The sequence below is a fragment of the Cryptomeria japonica genome, chromosome 1, assembly GCF_030272615.1.
Source record: "Cryptomeria japonica chromosome 1, Sugi_1.0, whole genome shotgun sequence".
Taxonomy (NCBI): domain Eukaryota; kingdom Viridiplantae; phylum Streptophyta; class Pinopsida; order Cupressales; family Cupressaceae; genus Cryptomeria; species Cryptomeria japonica.
Genome location: NC_081405.1, coordinates 12,403,782 through 12,420,284, shown reverse-complemented (window position 1 = coordinate 12,420,284; position 16,503 = coordinate 12,403,782). Strand labels below are relative to the sequence as shown.

Sequence of the window (16,503 nt, the reverse complement as noted above, 5' to 3'; positions counted from 1 at the left end):
ATATTTGATAAGAGTCATTTTATTTGATAAGAGTGCTTTTGGTTTAACCGTGCATTAGTTTGTTGCAAACATTTTGGATGACTTTTTGATCTATCCTTAGATATTATTCATCTCGATGATAGATCATGGAGTGATCCGAAATGCTTGCAAAAAAATTATAAACCGTTAATACCAAAAGAATTCTTATTAATATCACGGACTATGGGAATGCTATGTATCTTGGCATTTGTATTTTTTAATATTTGTTTAAGTAGAGAGAACGTGCCACATGAAATGGGATGGCATGGGCAAAGAAAAATTTGGCCTTCTCTTTCCTGTTGTAGATTTCTCTCCTTTTTGAATCCCAACATCTACAGGATTTCTCTCCTTTTTGAATCCCAACATCTACAGTTTGGAGTGGACAATGGCATGCTAGATTGTATAGTCTCTGCTGACATTCTGTTATTTCTTGCCACACCCTCCTTGAACAACTTAGACACCTTGCTCTTTTTAGCTAGGGTTAGTTTTTCGTATTCTTCTATCCTTGTTTGTTTATGCACAACAAATGATTATAAGCCTAGCTTCCCCAATAATTCTTGTTGCCCAAATGACATAACCAAACTCTACCTTCCCTCGAGTTTATTTTCCTTGTGTTTGTCTATAGTTGTTTCAAATTGCAGAAGGGTTTTTTTAGGATTCAATGGGACCCTTTGCATAAAGTTTTAGGAGGGCTGAAGGACATTCAAATGGGTTATTTGAATCCATAGCACTTGCAACACTCCCATACCTAGATGAACCCTCGGTATGTAAAGTCCCCTTCATAGCCAGTTTCAGTTATCAGGGTTAGTCTATCATTGGGTTCTCGTAGACTAACACGGATGATTAGAGGACCCAGGTTTGGGTTGTTCGTCTCGAGGATCAGTCAGCATGGTTGGAGTGATTAGAGTACCCAGGGAGTGATTGGTAATATTGCTTATATTAATTTTACCTTTATTATTAAAGTTGCAAATGATAAAGTAACTTTAATTTAGGGTAATGAAATATAAAGTGACTATAATAAAAAAAAGAAAAGAAAAGTCACTTAACTTGGGTGCCACTCCAAGAAAGTTGGAAATAATTAAAAAATAGAATTAAATCAGATTTAAGTGAGAAACCCTAAAGAGGTGTTGGAAAAAGGAGAAAAACCTAATTAGGGCGTAAGGATTAGGAGGCATAAAAGGCAACTTGAAGTGATATTTTGGGTATGTATGCATGTTATATGTTTTCTCCCTTGCCTCTTAAGGAGCTAGCTGAACCTGAGGGTTTAGAGCAGCCTTGCGAAGACGAAATCCTTCACAAGGATTCACACCTGCAGAAGTGCAAGACCTTCCCGGGGTGTGTGAGGAAATCCTACTTCAGGGGTTTCATTTGAGCAACAAAGAAATTAGTTTGGAGAGCATTTTTGCTGGTTATTTTCAGAGTGAGCTGCCTCCTTGCCTGGCCACCCCATTTTGGCATCATTTTGGAGCTTGGAGGGGTCATTCCCACTACTATCCAGTGTTAGTTTGCAAGATTTTTCAGTTACAGTGGACAAGGCTGTTTTTTTGACAGTTTTCAGGGTTGGTTGGGTTCAATATCAGCAAACTCAGTCCATAAAGAGGCCATACAGCTCACCCTGAGAGGCGTGGGATTTCAAGGACAAGCACCTAGTTTTTGAAGGATCATTTCTGCTCTTTGTAAGTGCCTAGGTCAGAGTTCCTGTTTGTGACCATTTGCTGGTTGGAAAAGGCATGTTTGACGAGGTTGCAACTTAATTTCTGAGTCACCTAGTTGGCTGCTTCCGTTTACAGACCTACAGTTGGCTGATACAGAGGTATTTTAACCATTGTATTGAAGGGCATGTTTCTGGGTATGTAAAAAATTGATATGTAATACAATTTTCTGAACTGGGTTGCTCTCATATTCAGCAAAACTTGTAATTTCAGACCTGCAATAAAATCTGGAAATTATCATTGGAAGTGGTGATTGTGGTAGTTGCAATTATTTCTAATATTTCCAATTAATAATCTCCTTCGGGCAACTAGTTTATTTTTTGAGAGTTATTAATATATATTCCATGCAAGATCATTAACAAATCAGAAAACAAAAGAACAAAAACAGATTTGCAACTTATAGTGTCCCAGATTTAGGGTGGGACATCACACGGTACTTCAATGGCCTCATTCAATTTGAACCTCTTCACCTTCACTACCTTCGTTGCTACTCATTTTGTTATATTTTGGAAGAAACAGCTGCAAGTGCACTGAAATAACACAAAAAGCCAAAAGAAGTACCTAACTGTTGAAGGAAAACAAAATAAATTCAAAAGGATAGCTGCAAATGAACAATGAATAGTGAATAGTAAATCTACCTCAAATGTTGTTTTGATGCTCTCAGTCTCTTGTATTTTTTTCATTGCTGTTCTTTTCTTACTGCTGTTCTCTTTCTTTGTCTTCTCCCAAAATACAAAATGGCAAATGGGAGAGTTTTGTATTTAATTTCAAGTTTAGGGTGGTTGTAAAGGGGTGTGGGAGTCCTTGTGGAACTTGCTTCCATTTTTTAACATTTCTGTCTTTTTTAATTTTAAAATTGAATCTTTTGTAGGCTGGGCCGTGTGGAACAACTAGCCTTCCTCAGGATGGTTAGGGGACATCTAGCTATCCCCTCTGTTTCTTATATATCGTAGATGTTTTGTTTTTTTCTGGGTAGGGAATGGCCTTGGGGACGTTTACTACACATGCCTGTAATGTTCTTGGTGTGGGAACGAGTGGAAATTCCGAAGGGATGCATCCCCATGGAACATAGTAATTTTTAAGAGGGATGCAAGGGTGCCATTGAATTGACAAGATTTTTGTTGTCTTTCTCATGACACCAAGTTGAAGAGAATCATGTGTTATTGCAATAATAACTACAAAAAAATTGATTGAACTTCTTAGTAATTGGTGCTTCAGTCACGATTGGGGCACTCAAGACTTATATATTGATATTCTTCTATGAAGAATTTTTTTTTTTACTTATCGTTGCAGATATACTGTGACTAATTTAGCATATTTTTGGTCCAATGTCATATATACCATACTGTACAATTCAAAAGATAGATGAATTGTTTCCTCCTCTTATCTTGAAGAGTTGCCTCTTATATTTATAATATGTATTTAGAAGGTTACATTCTGGGAAAGAGTATGAAGGGGTTGGTTGTTTGGTGGGCTGGTGAGATTGAAGGGTAAGGTGGCTGACAAATTTCGAAGACAAAGTGGGCTCAAGAAGGCCACTGTTTTGGCGGTGTAATAGACTTTTAAATGAGATGAATTTTGTGTGTTTTTTATTTCAGCTTGTTGCTAATGTGTTCCTTTTTGCAGTATCATTGAAGTGAGAAATTTTGTGCATGCAAAATTTTCCATTTGTCTGTGCATGCTGACCTGAGTGAGTGGTTGATGGTCAATTGATCCTCAGTGATGCCATCAGCTGCATTCTTGAATACCCTGCGAGCAAACATGCTAATCCCTAGAACTTATAACATATTCTATAATCTTTTGCATAATTCACGAATCGACTTTTCCTGTACAATGATCTGGAAGTATTTGTTTGAACCTTTGGAGGCCACCACGTTTCCCCTACACTGGCAGTTGGGTGCCTCTCAATTGAACATTAGAAACATCAATAATTTCACCACTTTGTTTCAGAAGCTTCTTGAAACAGATGGTTCAGAGGTGCTGCATCAGATATCACAGACTTTCTTTTGGTTTAGATGCCAGATCTGAATGGTATCTATTCTGCCAAAGTAATTCATTACTTGAACCCTATCTCATCTCTTTTATTCATGTTATTCAGCTGCGAGGTAGATCAAAGCTGGAGTGTGCAGTATGAAAGCCCACCAAACTCAGTAGTCAACAATTGGCTCGTTGATTGCTTTGATAAAAGTGATTATAGTTTCTCTCTGCCTTTCATCCATTGCATTTAATTTTTTAACTATAATTACACCAAGAAGCATTCTACATTGATTGTAAGGCATGGACCGTCATGTTGTAGAAACCAAAACACATCTGACATATATTTTAAAATAAAATTGTTCTAAATTAAAATAAAATAACTCTTAATCAAATTAAAATTTATGTGCCTAAATATTTATGTTGTAAATAAAATAGTTTTGAAGTAAACTAAAATAACTCTTAAAGTAAATAACTTTGATATGTGTCAGCATTTTATAGATGGATGTATTTGAGATATCTATACTAAATTTTATATAAGAAACAAGGCAGATGGATGTCTTAAAGGGTTGTCCAAATTTTGATTTCTAGGATGTTGCTAAATGTATCATGTTTCTTTAAATTGGCTTGTCAAGGACTTGGGATATCTATTTTACTTTGCTTTGTTCTCAAATATTTTGCAATGGTTAACATCACATTTTAGAATGCATGATATTGTAAGCTAAGCAGACATGCATCTGGATATGCTAAAAGATTTAATTTGAAGGAAGGTAATGACTCATTTCCCAAGTTAGGCGGACAAGGTGGAAGTAGTAAACATAACATCATAAATTTGTCCATGAAGAGTAATGATGGAAGGATTGCAATAGCAGTTGATTGCCTTGCCTTCTTTACAAGAGGATAGGTTTCAGAATTACTTGTTTAGAATGCTATCTGTCTAGATTAAAAGGAGATTGGAATTGCAGTGGGAAGGAACAGATTTGTTTCTCCAGTACTTGTAATTTGACATTCAGAATTTTGCCGTGGATATTCTGAGGAGATTTTGTGTTACCGTATGGGAAGTATTTTGAACATATTATACATTTAAATGTTTTGGAATCTGTGCTCTTTGATTGTTCCTGATCTTATATTTTATAAATAAGAGCAATGCCCCTTGGATGCTGCATTTGATGGTTTGACTTACCTAATTTCTATAATTTAATTTTTAATTATTTAATGACTTGCCTCAAATGGATTGTAGGGGGGATCATGAATAATACATTGCGTCCAACAATTCCAGATTGGTGCCGTGAACCTGCTTGGAGGTCTTTGATGGAAAGATGTTGGTCGTTTGATCCAGGACAGAGACCTTCCTTTTCAGAGATTGCTACAGAGCTACGGGCAATGGGCGAATCAATGAATATCAAATAATGGGATAATATGGTAATTGAAAAATGAATATGTGACAATGACGACAACGTGATAATGAAAATAAACACGAAGCTTCAAAGTCATAGTCTAATTTGACATGTCTGACTGCGCAGCTTATCCCGTCCAGAATGAGGCGGTAGCTTTTTCTTGTTTCAAGCAATGGAGCAAATTAAAGTATATGTAGGAGGGAACCCTTTATGGATGGATTGAAAGGAAAGCTTCTCTTCTGAGTCTTTTTGCATATACCAATACTGATTAGGATCAGATAAAACAATTTGGAAGTCATACTGCATATTCATGCCTAGATAATATCAGAGTTACAAAAATTGATTTATTATAAATATATCACCTGGTTTTGTTTCGTTTCAGTTAGGTGAGGTCTGCTCGCGTTTCAGTGCAAGATAGTATCTTGTCCTTGTGTACTTTTACGAGTGAAATTTACTTTGCCACCTATCAGGGAGAAGTATAGTTGAAAACCCTACGTCAAGAGCATTTGTGGTTGCTGGTATTGTTTGAGGTGAGAAAAGATTTATGCAATCTTGATTTTGTGGATGGTTGCAGGGTGCGATGAAACATAAAGAACATTTACCTCTATATGAATAACAATGAAGTGAAATCTTCACATATAGCCTCTGATTCCCACGTAAATATTTTTGTGATGGATCAGAAGTTTTTGACATTCGATTTTTATAGCATAGTAATGGTGTGAAAGTGTTTTGAACACAACCATTGTATCTGTACTTTATCAGTTTTGAAGGCACATGCCTGTTATATCAAATCAAGAAATCAAATAAAATGGTTTAGAAAAATGAAACAAAAAATTACTGGCGTTGCCAATATTCTGTGAAATGAAGTTCGATGATTTCTCTCAGAAGAAGAATTGGACATAGTTGTTATTTTGTCAAGTTTGCTTCCCGTATTTATAAATTTTTCAAATGTTTTTGTTATTGAATCATCCTCGTCAGAAATAACCTTTTTTCTTTGCAGACTAATGACTCATCAAGCAAGCTCTACACAGTTTTCTACCAAGCTTTAGAATTAAAAAAGTAGGCATTTGAATATCCAAATTTTCAGCAAGCCCATTCAAAACTGTAAGAATGGGGGGTGGATTGTTACCATAACTACATGGAAATGTTTACATTATCAAATTCCTGAATGTCAATCATTATGAGTTTGAAGAATGGCAGTAGGGGATGATTTTTGTTGTTGTAGGTTGATCATATATTCCGGATATCTACTTAATAGATAGAAGTGTTTTGTTCATCGACCGATATCCGTTGGATGGGAATTTAACGTCTGCTGCATAGTTTGTCAGCTCTGCTGGAGTCTGTCCATTTGATTAAATGAATTTTTTTATTTGTTTAATTATCATGCATCCAAGTATTAATTAAATTCACATTTAATCAATCCTTTCCCCTTTTTTAAATATTAATTAAATTAATATTTAATTAATTCACTCCAATCCCTTATTTAGTTAAATAAATTATTCAATTTATTTCACTTATCCAAAATCAAACTATTTAATTAGATAAATAAATCACATTTGTTTAATTAAATTTCTCTCCCACATTTAATTAAATCCTCCTATCTCATTTAAATAAATTTATATTTATTTAAAATCCTAAAATCTATGCCCACTTGGATTCTCCTACAAAACCCACTTGGATACCAACTCTTCTTCTAAATTCTTTTAATCCCTTCTAATTTAGCATAATCCCTTTCTAAACATTTGTACATTCTTAAACTAAGGAGTAGGGAGGAGTCACTTCTCAAAAGCATTAAAAGCTTTCTCCCTTCCACAAGTGAACCCTTGAAGTCTTCTTAAGCTTTAAAGACTTTAATCTAACTAACCCACCTTTGACTTTGACCCCTAGTTAGAGACTTTTCCTCTAACTTAAACATCCATATAACCCTCAAGTCTCTTCAAGCATTCGATGTTTTGACCATGGTTACTCTTTAACCCTTGCACATTCATTTATCATTTGGATAAAAACTTTATCCACTAAGCTTTATCCACTAACCTAACCATAACCAAACCTTCTAAGGTAGCCATCATGACTTTTTAGGCATTTAATGTCTCTTCTCTCTCCTCTCAAGCATTCTCATTATGCCACTTGTCACCTTGACATTGGTGGAAATTGTAAACATGGATTGAGGATCAAACCTTTTTCATGCAATCTTGGCCCTTGCTAAATCAATTAAATCTTAGCCATCCAATTGTCTATTTCTTCTATAAATAGGACTCACTCACTCATTATCAAGGTGCTACATACATTTTGCTCTCATTATCAAGGTTACACATGATCAAGGTTATTTCATTATCAAGTTGTTTACATTGTGCTACACAAGTCTTTCTCACTTGTGCATTTTAGAAGCATTTTAGATTACAATATCATTATCATAGCATGTTGGTTTCATTATCAGAACATAAAGTCTACATTATAACACGCTTTGTTATAATATCATAGATCTTAGTTGCATAAGCATATAGATCATTTTATCATAACACTCACCTTTTAAGTTGTCATTCTAAGAGTTAATTGCTCAATGATCTGAGAGCAAAACCATGACTTAAGGAATCTTTGGAGATAGAGGACAATGGAACGTCTTGGAAGGATGGTTTACTTAATTTGTTTTGTCAATTAATCTTTTTATATATAATGTTTCAAGGCGTGTCACTAACATTTTGATTATTTGATCAGTCACACTTTTGTGCACACATTTTTGACGCCCATCGTGGGGCATACCTCCAATATTTGTAACAATTTGTGAGCAGGTTCAAGTGCAGGTTTCCGATAGAATATCAGAATAGTGCATAAGATTCAAATAGTAGCGCATTTGACTTCTAGAATAGCGCATTGAAGGACTAGAGCAACACATTGGAGGTCCAGAGTAGCGCATACATAAATATCTTCAATGCATTCTTCTTCTTCTTCTCTATCTTTCTTTCTTTAGCGCATAGGATCATTAGTAAAGTGCATAGAAGACATATAGTAGCGCATAGAGGGTTTTTATTAGTGCATTGGTTGCAAATTTTATTGTTTTCGGTTTTATAGCGCATTGATTCTTTGTTTTAGTGCATTTGTCAGGGACCAAAAGCAAAATTTTAGGTTTGTAAGCCCACAATATTAGACTAATCTTTCAAGTGTTTTTGCAGGTTCTAACTTTCCTTGTAGGTACAATGAAGTTAGATCAGGTTTTATTTTTACTTTGGTCCAAGTTTTCATTTCTTGTCACGAAGGTTTGAAAAGAACTCTAGATCTTTACTTTTTGCAAAGTTAAAAAGAAACCTCACACTTCTTTTTTTGGCACAAAATTAAAAAAATCTCATTTTTCATTTGGTGCCATAAAAAAAACATAACTTTCTTTTCTTGCAAAAGAGTGAAAAGAACAACAAAAAATCTCTCTTTTTGCAAGTAGCTCATACTTCATTTGGTGCAAGCTAAAAAGAACAAGTAAATTTCACTTTTTTGTTACAAAGGGTAAAAAAGACAAAACACACTTATTTTTGCAAGGTAAAAAGAACAAGCCACCTTTTTCAAATTTCAAGCTTTTGCAAGTTGTTTTTCAAAGTTTTCAAGGTTCAATTATTGTAATTATTGGATTAAAAAAACACTCATTATTGCTATCTTGGTTAAAAAGAGCACCATGATTGTTGAAGCAACATCTCCAAAATAGCAATTAGATTATATTGCAATGATGGGATAAAAGAAACAAACATATTTGCTTTTTCTTGTGATAGGCTTATGCTCTCCTCTTAATTGGGTGACCAAAATGTCATACTCACTTTCCTTTATTGTAATTAAGCTAAATCCATTAGCAGACCCGCCCTCCCGAGAAGCCCATAAGGTCGGTGAGAGGGGAACAACCTAAGTGAGGAACGGCTAACGACATGTATTCCAACCCACTATAATCAAATGTGGATGGTGATGAAAATCACATCCAACAGTAGTGTGCATTGATAGCCTTTCCCTAGTATCTTTGAGATACGTAAAGCCTTTGTTCTAAAGGTTGGGAAGCCTCTTGAATGAGTTTATCATTGACGCACCGAATTGAACCCTTATTATGAATTTTAAGAGTAGAAGCCAAGACGAGTCAGTTATCCAAACATTTGTAAAATCTTAGTGCAAGGGTGGGGAAGAATTCGCTCCCAAGACACTCACCATACATCTCCCAAGAAAATGATCCAATTGAGAAGCAATTTTTTGATTCAACTTCTAGAAAAAGGCATAAAAATGGGCGCACCTTCGGATGTGACAAGATTATTTGAGCTGAAGGAGTATTAGGATGTGAACTGTGGTATTATTAATGACCCTTGAGAATAAAAGAGTTTGACTGATCTGCCTTCTTTGTACAAACTAGTGAAAACAAACAGGAATTGAAAAAATCCTTGAACATAGACTTATTGTTTAAATTATAGGGCAAAAACAAGTCGAAATTACTGTCTTATTAATGGATATTGTGTTTGTATTCATGTTTCAGAAGATCATCCATTAGACACTTAGAATTTTCAATCCAAAAACACAAAATTTCAAGTCATAGAGCAGTTTGGCACATCAGAGCAAAACATTAGCGCTTAAGAGTAAAACAATAGCTCATAAGAGCAAAATAGTAGCGCATATGAGTGAAACATTAGCGCATTAAGTGCCAACAATAGCGCATCAAGAAAGAAATTTTTTCAATCACTAGAACAGACAAATTAACACTAGTTTAACGCATTTAGAGGACAACTTAGCGTATAGGAGGTTCAAAGTAGTGCATTCATTGAAACTTCTAGTGCATTTATTGTCTTTTTCAGTGCATCAGGTTGTCATCACTAAAGATAGAGAGAAGATTTGAATCTTTTCTAGAAAACTAGAAACATTTCCAGATACCCTTTTTAGAGCTGAGCTTGTTTGACATAAGAAAACATCAATTTAAACGGGACAAAATCAGGTTATTACAAGTGCAACCTTTCAACTAAACTTGGATCAAACAAATTAAGTGCAGTCATCATTCCGATTTCTAGCAGAGTTTCATCATTAGGATATATCATCCTTTATCGTGTGACGAGGCTAAAAATTAGATTAGATGAGTCTATCAATAGGAAGGATCTTTCCTATTCAACTTGGGTATCTCATATTGACACTCACACCAAAGATATATAAAGTTTAGAGCAATCCCATCACTTGTATGATCATTCGCCATCGATTGAAGAAGATGAAACTTAGTCAAAAAGAAATCTTCTAGAAGAGAAGATTTCTGTACATAAACCACAAACTATTGTTAAAATATCGTACATTCCTACACCGTTTTCACAATTATCTACATGGTCATGGAAATGAGTTTGACGAAGAATCTTTAAAAACTCTTGCCTTTCAACAAAGATCAACTATATTTGAATCTCTCAATAGAAGTGGTCAAATCACATTGTCATAGCTAGCTCAACAAGAAAGCACTTATTAAGTCACCCACCATCCATGGGGATCTTTCATCAATTCTCAATTAAATCATCCCTTTCAAATGGTCACAATTAGATCACTCGTACGCTCGTACTAACTAGAGCTTAAAAACAAAAACTCAAAGAAAAAGGAATGGAACCACAAACAATCATGACAAAAAGAGAGGAAAACCTTCTTTCCAGGTATCATGATACTGACGTAGAGGAGATAACTGACGATCTAATTCAAGAGGCTCAACAAAACCCCAAATCCAAAAATTCATGGAAAGGCTTATAGAAAATGACCTAGAAAAATAGTTTCTGATGTTGGCAAGTCAAGGTGCTAAACTACTTGCTGGTTTTGATATAAGCACACTAAGAGAAAATCCCAAGCAAGCAGAAGACGAGGCAAAAACCAATGACGACAATCCATTGAATGCTTTAACTCAACAAATCTAGGCTCTTGAACAACAAATGCAAGTGATGTAGAGCATCATGGAAAACCAACCAACCATCAAGGATCATGTTGATCCAATCATCTGAACAACATTTTAGAGGCATTTCTCATGTAACAACACACCTTATCATTGAATCAATAACAAATATGATAGGTTCCTCAATCTTATTAAAGATACTTACAACCTTTAGATTCCATAAACTTAAACATTCAATCAATAACCTTCAATTAATCACAAAAATTTCACCATATCCTTAAAAACTCATACCGATCAATCATGAGTCCATCCACTTCATGCTTCTAATAACCTTCCAAATCTGTCCCAGTTATGACAGTTTTGATACCCTGCATTCTGTTATAAACATCTTTCGAACCAGACAATATTTTGAAAATCGCTCCGGTGGAGTCATATATAACTAGTATTTCTAAACCATATTAAAAATGTGTAAAGATCCAACGGTTCGTTAGAGATTTATGCCCTCTGCACCGAGCCCATTTTGACTGTTATAGAAAAAACAAGAAATGTGCATGTACAGTCCGCCTAGGGCATCAAATATCTCCCAAAATACAAATCCATTTGATATGAAATGAAATCCATCTGAAATCCCCTTTAATATACTCTCAGAATAACTAAGATTTATATTTTTTCCATGGTTAAAAGTTGGAATATGATCAAACCCTTGCACACACCTTTGTAAATGAGGGTTTACAAACTATTTTTACAAAAACTAACATAACTCATTCATTCCTTCATAAAAAAAAACCAAACCAAAGCCAAAAGAAAGTTAACTCATTGCCCTAACTTTTCATAATAATTATACACCGTTTCCAGGCCTTACATGACCGTACAAGGCCTAGAAATAGAGAAGATAACTGTTTTAGGACTGCAAAACAAAGGTTTTGGAATTCCCAGTTTCAATAAAAAATGTACTCCTTCTTTCACTTCGGTTTGGATCAACATTACATCATTTAAATAGTGATTCCCATCCTTGGGAACTCTCATAACTACTCTTTAACCAATTTGGAACTCCTCATTTATGCATTTTACATCCTTATTACCCTTATTTGGGTCTTTTAACACATTTTGGAACATTTCAACCTCATGAGGACCTTTTGGACAATTTATGAAAAATGGCTTACATAGCCTTACATTATGATTTACTATGACTCAAATAGACCTTATAAGCTCAAAAATTATTGAAATTACTCATGACATCACTCTTGACCTCATGGAACCTCTTGAAACTAGGTGCTCCTGCACCAACAAGACATGCAAAGGGGAACAACAAGGAGATATACCTTAGAAGACATTTGACCCTATCCATTTGATCAAAACTTGAACATGATACCATTTCCACCAAATAGTGAGATTCCAAGGTACGATAAATACAATGGCAAAATTGACCCACAGGACCATGTGAGGGAATTTTGCACCATGAGTTTGGAATTTGCACACAATGAGACCTATTTGATGAGGCAACTATTTCCAAGAAGTTTGGGTGGACAAACCATGGAATGGTTCTCAAAACTTTCACCAGGTATCAGGACATTCAGTGAGCTAGTAGACAAGTTTGTATCTCAATACTCATACAATATTCAACACGAAGTAATCATGCTTGACTTATGCAACACTAAATAGAAAAATGGTGAAAAATTCCTTGCCTTCTTGCAAAGATGGCGACGATGATTTTCTAGGTATCCTTGTCCTGTACCTGAGGGAGAAAAGATGGATATTTTCATTGACACCCTAAACAGTGAAATGAGCTGTAGGCTCCAATTACAATGTCCACCAAGTTTTCAAAAACTGGTTGAAACTATCTCAAGATTGAGGAAGCCTTGGTTAAAAGAGGAGTGCTAAAATTCTCTAAAGAAGGTACAAAATTTTCCAATAATTACATCAACGACAACACCAATAACAATGACAAATCCATGAAAAGAATTCTCTTACTGATTGCCTCTCTAAAACTGTTCAAACGATGGAAAAATTGAAGAAAGACTATGACACCAAAGTTGGGGAATTGGAAGGTAAAATGCATAAGTTGGAGACTGCACTGCACAAAATCATGTAACAAAGTTATAAGGTGCTTAAGTCCTCGACTGAGAACATGAAAATTATGGTGGCTAAGCTGGAGCAGATGCACCATGATAAGGCCATTGTTGAGCTGGATCAAGAGAAGGAGATGTGATATGAAGCTTCTACTGGCCCCAACAAACATACTTGTGCTAATACCGAGAAGAAGACGGTGAAGATTCCTCAAGATATCACTGAGCTAAAGAAGGCTATAGACAACATGAACCAAATGGAGTTGTAGGCAACACAGTTGTTGAAGAATCTAGCCTAGGCCTATTTTGGTTGCTAGTCTTGTTTTGTCTTTAAACTGGTGCTTTTTTGGCTTTCTGATTTGTGCTGGCTCTTTGTTGATGTTCTCTCTGTTCTTATGGCTAACTCTTTGTTCTGTATACTTTTGGTCTTGTCATGTTCTTTCTATGCTTTAATGCTTTATTTGGTGTAATCTCTATTTAAAGGGTTTCAGGTCCCTTCAAAACCTATTTTTTCCTTAATAAAAAAAAACCAATGACAAATCCAAATTCTGGACAAGTAACAAGAATATTGTCAATGATGGTGTGGTAGATGCACATAACATCAAACCAAACCAACCAATCCTGAACTTATCAGGAATAACACCCTTGAATAATCTAGATCATGATAAATCTAAACCCGTACTTGCATCCTATTGAAGAAAATTCACACCTTTGGGACAGTTACTTGAATCAACTTTCAAAGAACTCCTTGGAAACAAACTCATACCATTGCCAGATACCCGATATTTTGAACCAAAAGTCAAACTAGCATGGTGGAATGACATGCATCATTGTGAGTTTCATAGAAGCAAAGATCATAGAACTAATGATTGCCAAAGATTAAAACATTTAATTTAGGACTTTCTCAATAGAGGTGACATAACTGTGGAAGGACACAAAACAAATGATGATCATGAAGCATTCAAAGATCGTCTTCCTAATTATGAAAAGGGGGAACCATCTTCATCAAATGACAAAGGGAAGAAAGTGATTGTCATTGATGGACACACACTTGTATTGAGATCCCCTTTATATGTATGAGCTTATGCTCAACCGGTATTTGTACCAACCGGTATGTTGTATACTAGTCTCTAGACTAGTGGCAATTTTGCAGAATGTGTTTCCCAGTTTGAAGCGGCATGTCGACCCCAAGAGGTTCGCAGATCACAAGCGGTACGAGGGAGCAAAGCGGCACAACACATTCTTACCAGTCTTCATTTTTGTCAAACCAGCAACTGGTATTTTGTATGAACCGGTAATACTCTGTGATGAGTTACCAACCGACATTTTGTGATGAGTTACCAATCCATCGATTGTTTGACGGTGCCGACACATTGACGGTGATTCCTGTGTCGTGTTACTAAGTATGTCTAGGTTCATTGAACCTAGGAAATTGTAAAGAAATCCTATTGGACCGACATGAAATCAGATTCCTATAAAAGGACATCATGTCTAGGGTTTTAGGTGGTTGTGAAAAGGGTTAATGTTGAGCTAGGGTTTAAGGTGGATGTTGAGTTGTTGTAAGAGGGATCTTATCTGAGAAGATCGAGTTGTAACTGAGAGAGAGATAGAGAAGACTGAAGTAATGCTGGAATGCATTAGCTATGAGCAATACTGGATCTAACCAAGCAGTTTGTGCTATTAGATAGATCAAACACTTGTTGATTACTCACATCTTTGACAAGTCTGTAGCCCCTAACTGGGTAGGCCTCAAAGCCTCTGTAATATCCTCTAACAAGGTGGTTCACACATGTGAATCTAAAATCCTCTAACAAGGTAGTCTTTAATCGGACTTATCTCCTAACAGAGATTGAGATTCCTAACAGGATCTGTTCTGGTGAAGAACATTGTAAGATCTTAACCGGTCTGGTTTCTATTCTGCAGATAGTGACTTGTGAGTTCCATCTCATCGTGGTTTTTCCTAGTTGGGTTTCCACGTCAAATATCTTGTGTTATGGTTGTATTACTTTTGTGGGTGAATGTTTTATTCGCATTTTGGTTTGCATGTGTGGTAACCGGTTTGACTGTTAGATTGCTTTACCGGTTTATCTTTAGACTTTGTAAGTGTTTTAGTGCAAATATTTTTGGCATACTAATTCACCCCCCCCTCTTAGTATTCATCAATTAGTATCAGAGCCAACCTTTCTATAAGTTTAACCACTTGGAAAGAGATATGGGGGAATACACCCTGAGGGAACTTACTCAATGACTCACTAAGTCTGAGCAAGCCTATGATAATCTTATGGTCAAATACAAGGCATCTCAAGCAAAAAGAAGAGAACATGTAGAGAGACTGATGGAACTATCTGAAAGTAGTTCTGAAATGAAGCTAACATGGAAGCCATGATTGCTGAAGTGAATAAGCTGAATGATTCAAACTCCAATCTGAGAAAGGAATTGGAGGGACTGACTATTTGGTTTAGTCAAGAGCTTGAGAATCAGAGAAAAGATGAAGATCGGATAAAGGATAGAGATCATGAGATCTCCAAGTTGAAATAAGAGATTAGTGCACTGACTGCTCGCCTTCATGAGAGCAGAATGTAAAAGGAAGACATGCAAGGAGAACTAAACATAGCCATCACTAAAAATGCAAGTCTAATGGAGACAAATACTGCTATTTCCAAAGAACTCTTTGAGTCAAAGGAAATACTTGCTAAGTTTGGCAAAAGTACTGTCAAGCTAGAGCAAAAGCTTGAGTCATCTAGACCGGCAAATAATACCAATGGTCTTGGTTTTTCTGGACATCAGGAAGGAGAATCCTCAGGAACAAATGCTGAAGCATCAAAGAAGCAACCAACACTCAAAGGAAAAGGTAAGCAAAAATTCAAACCTGTTTGCTTTAACTATCTTAAAGAAGGACACACTGCCAATGTATGTAGGAGCAAAGCCTACAATAATTTTCCTTATTTCATCAACAATGTACCTAGATTCAATAAGTTCAATGGTCATTGTTATGCATGCAACAAGTTTGGGCATAGAGCATTTGAATGCAGGTCTTTAGTGGATAACACTGGAAGATATCCTCAGAGGACCCAAGGAACTGGTCCTGAATCTTTTATGAACCGGAACCACAACCGGTTTAATCACTTCAATCATCAGTCAAGAAGTGGTGGTCATCAAGCGGCAACTGGATGGAGAGAAAGTTGTATGATCTGTCATGGTCATGGTCACACTGCTGCAACATGCAGAAGAAAGAATGGAAACATGTACAATGGACCTTGGAGAGCACCTGGACTTGCTTGCTATCACTACAACAAACTGGGTCACATTGCAAGAATCTGCAGAAGCAGAAAAAATATATCTGATGATATACTAGTCACTCAGGAAGGAGAAATAGATGTTGAAAAAGTTCAAGGAGACATGAAGAAAACATGGAGGAAGAAACCAATATTATCGGAGGAGGAACCGGTTTCTGCACCTAGTGTGGAAAT

At 35.9% G+C, this 16,503-nt stretch overlaps 1 protein-coding gene across 2 annotated transcripts in view; it reads left to right on the top strand.

The window, feature by feature from the left end:
• The window catches only part of LOC131036684 (uncharacterized), a 67,325-nt gene extending 61,583 nt beyond the window's left edge, over window positions 1-5,742 (top strand). Inside the window, exons 8-9 of one of the 2 annotated variants that reach the window (XM_057968634.2) lie at window positions 4,945-5,126; window positions 5,228-5,742. In XM_057968634.2, the coding sequence (XP_057824617.2) occupies window positions 4,945-5,114 (170 nt within the window). In that variant the 3' untranslated portion in view covers window positions 5,115-5,126; window positions 5,228-5,742. Of the gene's footprint in view, window positions 1-4,944 lie in introns of both variants that reach the window. The other variant, XM_057968633.2, reaches the window with a different exon arrangement.
• Window positions 5,743-16,503: the final 10,761 nt, after the last annotated feature.